At 42.4% G+C, this 11533-nt stretch overlaps 1 protein-coding gene across 1 annotated transcript in view; it reads right to left on the bottom strand.

The window, feature by feature from the left end:
* Window positions 1-2079: 2079 nt before the first annotated feature.
* LOC106564801 (voltage-gated delayed rectifier potassium channel KCNH1) overlaps window positions 2080-11533 on the bottom strand; it is a 77758-nt gene continuing 68304 nt past the window's right edge. The window contains exon 12 of the mRNA XM_014131207.3: window positions 2080-10214. Coding sequence (XP_013986682.2) covers window positions 9327-10214 — 888 coding nt within the window. The 3' untranslated portion in view covers window positions 2080-9326. The remainder of the gene's footprint in view (window positions 10215-11533) is intronic.

The following is an 11533-nucleotide window of genomic DNA, read 5'->3' as shown; positions in this document are numbered from 1 at the left end:
GAGCTCCGAGACAGGATTGTGTCGAGGCACAGATCTGGGGAAGAGTACCAAAAAATGTCTGCAGCATTGAAGGTCCCCAAGAACACAGTGGCCTCCATCATTCTTAAATGGAAGAAGTTTGGAACCACCAAGACTCTTCCTAGAGCTGGCCGCCCGGCCAAACTGAGCAATCGGGGGAGAAGGGCGTTGGTCAGGGAGGTGACCAAGAACCCGATTGTCACTCTGACGGAGCTCCAGAGTTCCTGTGTGGAGATGAGAGAACCTTCCAGAAGGAAAACTATCTCTGCAGCACTCCAATCAGGCCTTTATGGTAGTGGCCAGACGGAAGCCACTCCTCAGTAAAAGGCACATGACAGCCCGCTTGGAGTTTTCCAAAAGGCACCTAAAGGACTCTCAGACAATGAGAAACAAGATGCTCTGATCTGATGAATCCAAGCTTGAACTCTTTGGCCTGAATGCCAAGCGTCACGTCTGGAGGAAACCTGGCAACCATCCCTATGGTGAAGGTAGCATCATGCTGTGGGGATGTTTTCAGCGCCAGGAACTGGGAGACTAGTCAGGATCAAGGGGAAGATGAACAGAGCAAAGTACTGAGAGATCCTTGATGAAACCCTGCTTCAGAGCGCTCAGACCTCAGACTGGGGCGACAGTTCACCTTCCAACAGGACACCGACTCTAAGCACACAGCCAAGACAACGCAGGAGTGTCTTCGGGACAAGTCTCTGAATGTCCTTGAGGGGCCCAGCCAGAGCCCGGACTTGAACCCGATCAAACATCTCTGGAGAGACCTGAAAATAGCTGTGCAGCGACGCTCCCCATCGAACCTGACAGAGGTTACAGGTGTGCCAAGGTTGTAGCGTCCTACCCAAGAACACTCAAGGCTGTAATCCCTGCCAAAGGTGCTTCAACAAAGTACTGAGTAAAGGGTCTGAATACTTACGTAAAAGTGATATTTCCAAAGTGTCTAAACTGTTTTTGCTTTGCCATTATGGGGTATTGTGTGTAGATTGATTGAATACATACAAAAATATCAATTTTAGAATAAGGCTGTAATGTAACAAAATGTAGGAAAGTGAATACTTTCTGAATGCACTGTGTTGTGTAGGTTTGTTACTTATGCTCTGCTGTTGTAGTTGAATGTCTGATACTAATCAAGTATCTGATGTAAAGTGCCCAAAGGACCAGAGTATCTCTACAGATCTAATCAGATTAGAGAGGCTATCAGAGAAAACAAACCAATCTAATGACCATGGTTCAAGGGGACTCAAAGCCCCAGTTGCACCATACTGAGTGTGCTGTGGGATCTGGCGTTCCTGGTATTCATAGTTGGTTCAGTCCACATAAGTAGCAGATTCACAAACCACAATCTTTGCTGTGTTGCTTTTCAACTAAAGGCTTGCACACATCGCACCGACTGTGGATCTAGCATTCATCTGGTTCAGCGCTCTGTTTTAGGGACCACTCGCAGTAGACGTCAGACTGCCGATTCTACATACGCACTCTGTTCGCAAATTACATTCAGAGGTGCCAAGTACTCTCAGCCAGCAAACGCTATTGGTGTGTCTGAGCCCTAAGACTTGTTTGGGTGGGTATTTAGAGTGGTTCTAGCCTATAGTTACATATAGCTTACTATAACTATATACAGTATATTATAAATTGAGTGTACAAAACAGGAACACCTTCCAAATATTGAGTTGTACCCCCTTTTGCCCTCAGAACAGCCTCAATTCGTCAGGGCATGGACTCTACAAGGTGTCAAGCGTTCCACAGGGATGCTGGCCCATGTTGACTCCAATGCTTCCCACAGTTGTCAAGTTGGCTGGATGTCCTTTGGGTGGTGGACCATTCTTGATTCACACGGGAAACTGTTGAGCGTGGTGCTATAGGCCAAATAAGAGCTTTATAAGAGCTAATTTCAGTAGCAAACCTCCTTGGTGCTCACAGTAACGAATGAGACTTGAAATAAATGATAATCTAGTGTTTACAAGGTTATCTAGGGAAGTTATTGCAAAGGGAAATCCTTTTCCACTTGTGGTTGAATGTATTTATAAGTCCTACCAAATTCGAAAATGCATCCAAAGTACAAAATTTAATATGAACATTATACACTTTTTACAAATACTCATCTTTGTGACAGTATGTGAATAGAATAACATGTACAGTGCCTTTAGAAAGTATTCATACACCTATAATCTTTCCACATTTTGTTACAAAGTGGGATTAAAATGGATTTCATTGTCATTTTTTGTCAACAATATACACAAAATACTCTTAAGTATAAGAAAAATTCTAACATTTGTGAATAAAGATGAAACGCATATCTTGATTAGATAAGTATTCAACCACCTGAGTCAATACATGTTGAGAGCTTCAAGTTCCTTGGTGTCCACATCACCAACAAACTATCATAGTCCAAACACACCAAGACAGTCGTGAAGAGGGCACGACAAAGCCTATACCCCCTCAGCAGACTGAAAAGATTTGGCATGGGTCCTCAGATCCTCAAAAAGTTCTACAGCTGCACCATCGAAAGCATCCTGACTGGTTGCATCACTGCCTGGTATGGCAACTGCTCGGCCTCCGACCACAAGGCACTACAGAGGGTAGTGCGTACGGCCCAGTACATCACTGGGGCCAAGCTTCCTACTATTCAGGACCTCTCTAGCAGGCGGTGTCAGGGGAAGGCCCTAAAAATTGTCACAGACTCCAGCCACCCTAGTCATAGACTGTTCTCTCTACTACCGCACGGCAAGCGGTACTGGAGCGCCAAGTCTAGGTCCAAAAGGCTTCTTAACAGCTTCTACCCCCAAGCCATAAGACTCCTGAACAGCTAATCAAATGGCTACACCCAGACTATTTGCATTGCCCCCCCCCCCCCCGCCCCCCACCCCCATTACGCTGCTGCTACTCTGTTTATTATCTATACATAGTCACTAACTCTACCTACATGTACATATTACCTCGACTAACCTGTGCCCCCGCACGTTGTCTCTGTACTGGTACCCCCTGTATATAGCTTCACTACTGTTATTTTACTGCTGCTCTTTAATTATTTGTTATATAAAAATGTACTAATCTATTTTTTTACTTAACTGCATTGTTGGTTAAGGGCTTGTAATAAGCATTTCACTGTAAGGTCTACACCTGTTGTATTCGACATACAATTTGATTTGACGTTAGAATCACAATTTTGGCAGCGATTACAGCAGTGAGTATTTCTGGGTAAGTCTCTCAGAGCTGTCCACACCTGGATTGTGCAATTTCCCATTCATTATTTTCAAAAATGTTCAAGTTCTGTCAAATTGGTTGTTGATTATTGCTAGACAACCATGTTCAGGTCTTGCCATAGGTTTTTCAAGCAGATTTAAGTCAAAACTGTAAATTGGCCACTCAGGAACATTCACTGTCTTCTTGGTAAGCAACTCCGCAGTAGATTTGGCCTTGTGGATTAGGTTATTGTCCTGCTGATGAAAGGTGAATTCATCTCCCCGTGTCTGGTGGAAAGCAGACTGAACCAGGTTTTCCTCTAGGATTTTGCCTGTGCTTAGCTCCTTCCATTTATTTCTTGTTCTGAAAAATTCCCGTCTTTAACGATTACACGCATACCCATATTACGATGCAGCCACCACTATGCTTGAAAATATGTAGAGTGCTACTCAGTAACACTTTGTATTCAGGACAAAATGTGCCACATTTTTTGCAGTATTACTTTTGCAATATTTACTTTACTGCATGTTTTGGAATGTTTTTTTTTGTTCTGTGCAAGCTTTTGTCTTCACTCTGTAGTTATTCCACAGTAATAACCTAATTGACAATGTTGTTGATCCATCCTCTGTTGTTTTCTCCTGTCACAGCCATTTTAACTCTAACTGTTTTAAAGTCACCATTGGCCTCATGGTGAAATCCCTGAGTGGTTTCCTTCCTCTTCGGCAACTGAGTTAGGAAGGACGCCTGTATCTTTGTAGTGACTGGGTGTATTGATACAACATAAAAAAATGTAATTAATAACTTGACCATGCTCAAAGGGATATTCATGGTCTGTTTTTTTTTTTTTTTTTTTAACCCATCTACTAATAGGTGCCCTTTGCGAGGCATTGCAAGACCTCCCTCTTCTTTGTGGTTGAAATTCACAGCTTCAACTGAGGGATCTTACAGATAATTGTATGTGTGGGGTACAGCGGTAGTCCCTTCAAAAATCATGTTTAAAAACGATTATTGAACACCGTGACATAAGCACATTTTTACTCCTGAACTTTTTTAGGCATGCCATAACAAAGGGGTTGAATACTTATTGGCTCAAGACATTTAAGCTTTTCATTTTTGTAAACATGTCTAAAAACAGAATTCCACACTTTGTGTGTAGACCAGTGACAAAAAAATCTAAATATAATACATTTTAAATTCAGGCTGTAACACAAAATATGTAAAAAGGCAAGGGGTGTGAAAACTTTCCTTACTATTCATTATTAGTCCTTACAATTCATTATTAGTATTCCTCCTAATCTGACATTTTAGAACAGTGCATACATTGTCATTACAGTTTTAAGGTCAAGTACAAACATTGTGGTGCAATCATGTACACAACAAACAAGGCTGCAGGAAAGACATAGACGATGCAAATCCAGGGTTAAATGAGTTGGATCCAATTTGTTTTCTAATTTTAATTATTGGTGTTATTCCATGAATAACAAATGTGTAGAAAGGGAGTGTCAAGGGCCAGCATTGGGAGATACTGATTCATTTTCAATGTCTTTTTATAATTGCTCAAGGAAAATACAAATTCAGATGCAGTTCTCATGCATAGACTACAATGTTTCTTTAAATGGCAAAAGTGCAACTATTTCCTGATTTTTATATTCCTTATACATTATATGCAAAATTATTAGCACCCTTGATAAAGATAAGCAAAAAAGACGGTATACCGTGCATTCGGAAACTATTCAGACTCCTTGACTTTTTCCACATTTTGTTACGTTACAGCCTTATTATACAATGGATTAAATACCCCATAATTACAAAGCGAAAAGTTTTTTTTAGAAATCTTGGCAAGTATCTTATTTAAATAAGGTATGTTTTTTTTATTTAAGTATTCAGACCTTTTGCTATTAGACTCAATTGAGCTCAGGTGCATCCTGTTTCCATTGATCATCCTTGAGATGTTTCTACAACTTGATTGGTGTCCACCTGTGGTAAATTCAATTGATTGGACATGATTTGAAAAGGCACACTAATGTCTATATATAAGGTCCCACAGTTGACAGTGCATGTCAGAGCAAAAATCAAGCCATGAGGTCGAATACATTTTCGGTAGTCCTCAGAGACAGGATTGTGTCGAGGCACAGATCTGGGGAAGGGTACAAAAACTTTTCAGCAGCATTGAAACTGCAGAAATGAACACGGTGGCCTCCATCATTCTTAAATGGAAGAAGTTTAGAACCCCCAAGACTCTTCCTAGAGCTGGCCGCCCCGCCAAACTGAGCAATCGGGGGAGAAGGGCGTTGGTCAGGGAGGTGACCAAGAACCCGATGGTCACTCTGACGGAGCTCCAGAGTTCCTCTGTAGAGATGGGAGAGCCTTCCAGAAGGAAAACTATCTCTGCAGCAGTCCACCAATCAGGCCTTTTATGGTAGTGGCCAGACGGAAGCCACTCCTCCAGTAAAAGGTACATCACAGCCCACTTGGAGTTTTGCCAAAAGGCACCTAAAGGACTCTCAGACCATGAGAAACAAGATTCTCTGGTCTGATGAAACCAAGGTTGAACTCTTTGGCCGAATGCCAAGTGTCACGTCTGGAGGAAACCTGGCACCATCCCTATGGTGAAGCATGGTGGTGGCAGCATCATGTTGTGGGCATGTTTTTCAGCGGCAGGGACTGGGAGACTAGTCAGGATCGAGGCAAAGATGAACGGAGCAAAGTACAGAGATCCTTAATGAAAACCTGCTCCAGAGCACTCAGGACCTCAGACTGGGGCGAAGGTTCACCTTCCAACAGGACAACGACCTTAAGCACACAGCCAAGACAGTGCAGAAATGGCTTCGTGACAAGTCTCTGAATGCCCAGCCTGAGCCCGGACTTAAACCCAATCTAACATCTCGGGAGAGACCTGAAAATAGCTGTGCAGCGGTGCTCCCCATCTCAGCTTGAGAGAAACTGCAGAGAAAAATGGGAGAAGACTCAAGGCAGTAATCGCTGCAAAAGGTGCTTCAACAAAGTACTGCGTAAAGGGTCTGAATACTTATGTAAATGTAATATTTCAGTTGTTGTTTTATACATTTGCAAACATTTCTAAAAACCTGTTTCTGCTTTGTCATTATGGGGTATTGTGTGTAGATTGATGAGGGGAAAAAAACAATTGAATCCATTAGAATAAGGTTGTAATAATGTAATGAAATGTAGAAAAAGTCAAAGGGTCTGAATACTTTCCGAACGCACTGTAAATACAAATGCTGAGCTATATTGTATGCTCAAATTTTTACATTATTTTATACTAATACAATTGCTCAGAGAAATAATATATCTCAAAAAGATGAATGGCACACCGAAAGATTCTTATGAAAACAAACAATCTGCATTAACATTCTACTTTTTAAAATGAATCTCACCTTAAATAACTGTATTGTGGTCTTCCATGGCTCCCTGTTTTACTGGAGTATAAAAATTAGGTAACACGCATGTAAATGTATCATCCATCACCATGGGAAAAGGCGAAGAACTCACAATGAGTACAAAAAAATTACCACTTACCACTATTATGCCAACAATTAGGTTTAAAACTTCTGGAACAGTGATAAACCTGCCTGATATTGGAAGCATGTGTATCTTGTCCCCACACACAGTAAGGAAGATGGTTTGGGATGTAAAGAAAAATCTAGAGCCAAATTTGGAGAATTACAGAACATCTTCGGGTCACCAAGTAAGTCTTCAAATCTATAATGCCCAGCCATAGGCTTTTTGGAAGGGTTGCCAGAAAAAAACTTAATTGAGAGCAACACACAAGGGGAAACGCTTGGGAGTTTGCATTGGCACTTGGATTTGAACCTGAGGATGGTCTGATGACATAAGTAGAGCTCTTTGGCCATGCACAGGAGTGGTGGGTTTGGCATCAAAAGAATGCATATGCAGAAAAGAAAAGAACCTCATACCTACTTTATGGTGGTAGATCTTTTGATGTTATGAGCTATTTTGCTTCCACTGGTCCTGGGGCCCTTGTTAATGTCAACAGCATCATGAACTTTACCAAGTACTAGGGCATTTTATCCCAAAAACCTGGTTGCCTCTCCCAAGAGGATGAAACTTGGCCGCAAGTGGCTCTTCCAGCAAGACAATAACCCCAAGCGCATATCAAAATACACAAAGGAAATGGTTAATTGACCACAAAATCAATATTTTGCAATGGCCATCTGTCTATGGACTTGAAGCCCAATGAATACTGTGGTTTGAATTGAAAATCGCAGTCCATAAGCGCAGACAAAGGATATCAAGGATCTGGAAAGATTCCATATAGAGGAATGGTCTAAGATCCCTCCCAATGTGTTCTCCAATCTCATAAAACATTTCAGAAAAGGCTCAGTGCCATTATCCTCGCAAGGGGGAGGGTGCCAGAGTATTAAAAACAGAGGGGTCAAAATGATTGGCACCCATCTTTTTTTTTTATTTTTTTTTAAACAATTATTACTTGTCAAACAAAATCTCTTTCTCTGAGCAATGGTATTAGTATAAAATATATAATTTTCCCAAATTTTGTTTGGCATACAATATAGCTCAGTATATATTATTTATTTTTCCTCATCTTTATCAAGGGTTCCAATAATTTTGGACCTGTCTGTACAAGTATCTCATTTTACTCCTTTAACATTGCAATAGAAATGCTACAGCCACAATATAAATGGCAATACTTTGCGTATTATATCAACAGTATATCAAGGTTTCATAGTCGAGATTTGACTTCTTCCCATGACAATTTAGGATGGACCTTGGTTGAAAAGGTGCCATGGTTTCCACCATACACTGACAGTTCACAATCCATGATTTTTCCCTCATTTTAATACAAAGAGAGAGCAATGCCATAAATAACAAGCCACACTGCTTTCAAGGTATGTTTGTGTACATTTGCGTTACTTAACAAGTTTGCAGTTATTGCAAATGCGTGCTTTGAGCTCGCATAGCAAACATTTGTTTGGTTGTTGACTGGACAAAACCAAATAACATAACGGTTGGATGGGGTGAAAACGTCTACTTTAGAAATGGCTCAAACATGTATTTTTGGTGTAACTTAAATTTTGCAACATACCGTATTATAATGACCAAACATGTTATCATGCGAGGACATTTAACACACACAAAAATTCTAAATATCCAGCTTTCCCAATGAAATTATACCACACATGGTACACTTTCATATTGTGCAACTGTGCTCATGTACTGTACATGTACCCACTGCCATTGGGCAGTGATGGATATCCAACATAAAAATCTATCATTATTTACAAGATTCTACTTTATCCCAGTAATGCATTAACCGTTGACAAACTATAATGAAAGCAAATCCATTTATGGACAATGCCATTTCAGATATGTGCATCCTCGCTGTTGCTCCACACTGTTCATGTTATCATGGCCACAACACCCCCTGCAAAGTGAAGTGCTTTGAGACCTGGTGAAAAACTATATAAATGCAATAAAATATTATTGCTAATTTCAATTATGAGTGCACATATTTTATGAAAACCTCAAGGGTTTAGTCATTTTACCATGAGAAATGTGTGACCAAGTTAAAACTAAACCGAGTCCAATTGAAAAGAAATTCGACAACAAATGTGTTATTTATGCTGTTGTACAGTTTGAACCCCTACAAAAGTAGATCCATGGAATATCACACAGTATGTACCTCAAGGTGCAGAGATAATCCAGATGTGCATTTTTTTAAATCCAGATTACCCTTATATCTAATAATAATAACATAAAAAGGGTAAGAAAATCCCTCATTACTCATCTGTACTAATTTGGGAACATCTTATTGCCCAAGTCTTCACAAAACCTCTTTCAGATTTTTGCGACAACGCAGCCAGCTCCTGGATGAACTCTAGGATGTATTCACTTCAAGTCCCATAGACCAATGTTTCACAACTCCAGTTTGAGTACCGCCAACAGCACACATTTTTGGTGTAGCACCGGACAAACTCACCTGATTCAACTCATTGAGGGCTTGATAATTAACAAGTTGAATCAGGTGTGCTTGTCCGGGGCTACAACAAAAAAGTGTACTGTTGGGGGTAATCAGGGACTGAAGTTGGGAAACACTGCATAGACTGCCAAAACATGCAGTGTCAAGATTGTGAGAAGCTGTCGTCCTTATCGGAATCAGGGGATGCCGGTCGTGACATCTCAAAGAAACTGGATGAGCGAGAGGGCTTTCTCGAACTAGAGGCCTTTTTCGATTTTAGCAGTTGAAGCATCTCGGCCAGCTGTGCCTCCACCACCGCCATGCGGCCATTAAGAGACCCGATGTCTCCCCTAAGTTCCTGCTTCAGCTCCAGGAAAGAGGCGTGCATGGTCTGTACGGGTATAGGACAGACAACCAGCTTCCCTTTTGACTGCACAGGGCTCCGGTCCTGTGGAGTGCGGGCGTCACCCACGTTATCTAAGCGCAGGTCGCTCTTAGTAATACCGCTGTCACAAGAGTCCGTCTTCTTGAGAGACATCTCGTTATGGGACTTAGTCCTGTCCGGCAAGGTCTCCATGGACTCGGCCTTAGAAACGCTGCTCCATGACTCTGCTTTCACAACGGACTCCTTGAAACGACCCCAGCCCTTTTTGGTCTTTGGCGCAGGCTCTGCGGACTTGCAGCCTACGAGGTTGCCATTTTGGATGGCAGGGGCATGAAGCATGACTCGGCTAGAGGGCTTGGAGGACAAAGATGACAATGTGGACGAAGCTGTGGGAGTGGCAGGGCTCTCGGTCACCATGATGATGCTGGTGGAGGCGAGGACCTCATGGATCTTGGTTTGCTCCAGGTGGATTGTGCCCTTCTCCACGTCTGGTGGCTCCCCCTGACTAGCTCGCTCTGCTGCCAGTCGCGCCTCCCTCTGCTGCCGGAAGCGCTGGAAGAGGCGACGGACAGGGTGGTCCGGAGGAAGGTTCAGAGGGGCCTCATTATTCCTTTTGAGCATCTCCTCTTCCTCACGTTTCACATCACTGATCTTCCGGAACACTATCTGTAACAAGAAATCAGAACATCAGGTTGGGATCAAGCCCATCAAATTCTTTGGGTCCAAAATGACATTTGCTGCATTACATCTACTCAATGCGATACCCTTTAAATATTTAACTTTAAGTATTTCTTGGGACACTTATGACTTAAACCAGGGCTGCCCAACCCTCTTCCTGGAGATCCACCATCCTGTGGGTTTTCAGTGCAACCCTAATTTAACACACCTGATTCTACTAATTAGCTGCTCAACAAGACCTTAACAAGCTGAATCAGATACGCTAAATTAGGGTTGGACTGAAAACCTACAGGACAGTAGATCTCCAGGAAGAGGGTTGGGCAGCACTGACTTAAACGTTTCTAAACTGAAGGAAAATAGCATAATGTCCCTCAGCCTCCAAACATACACTACATGACCAAAAGTATGCTCGTCAAATATCTCATTCCAAAATCATGGGCATTAATATGGAGTTGGTCCCCCCTTTGCTGGTATAACAGCCTCCACTCTTTTGGGAAGGCTTTCCACTAGTTGTTGGAACATTGCTGTGGGAACTTGCTTCAATTCAGCCACACGAGCATTAGTGAGGTCGGGCACTGATGTTGGGCGATTAGGACTGGCTCGCAGTCGGCGTTCCAAAGTTTGATGGGGTCTGTGCAGGCCAGTCAAGTTCTTCCACATCGATCTCGACAAACCATTTCTGTATGGACCTCACTTTGTGCACAGGGGCATTGTCATGCTGAAACAGGAAGGGGCCTTCCCCAAGCTGTTGCCACAAAGTTGAAAGACGAATGTGAATTGATTGCCCCTCATCCATCTTCAGAGTTCGTTCTGTTAGGTGACCTAAACTGGGAGCTGCTTAACACCTCGGCAGTCCTACAATCTAAGCTAGATGCCCTCAATCTCACACAAATTATCAAGGAACCCACCAGGTACAACCCAAAATCTGTAAACATGGTCACCCTCATAGATATCATCCTGACCAATTTTCCCTCCAAATACACTTCTGCTGTTTTCAATCAGGATCTCAGCGATCACTGCCTCATTGCCTGCATCTGCTATGGATCCACGGTCAAACGACCACCCCTCATCACTGTCAAACACTCCCTAAAACACTTCTGCGAGCAGGCCTTTCTAATCGACCTGGCCCGGGAATCCTGGAAGGATATTGACCTCATCCCGTCAGTCGAGGATGCCTGATCGTTCTTTAAAAGTAATTTCCTCACCATCTTAAATAAGCATGCCCCATTCAAAAAATGTAGAACTAAGAACAGATATAGCCCTTGGTTCACTCCAGACCTGACTGCCCTCGACCAGCACAAAAACAT

The sequence above is a fragment of the Salmo salar genome, chromosome 12 (assembly GCF_965601325.2).
Source record: "Salmo salar chromosome 12, fSalSal1, whole genome shotgun sequence".
In the NCBI taxonomy this organism is placed as follows: Eukaryota; Metazoa; Chordata; class Actinopteri; order Salmoniformes; family Salmonidae; genus Salmo; species Salmo salar.
This window is presented reverse-complemented; position numbering and strand designations above follow the sequence as displayed.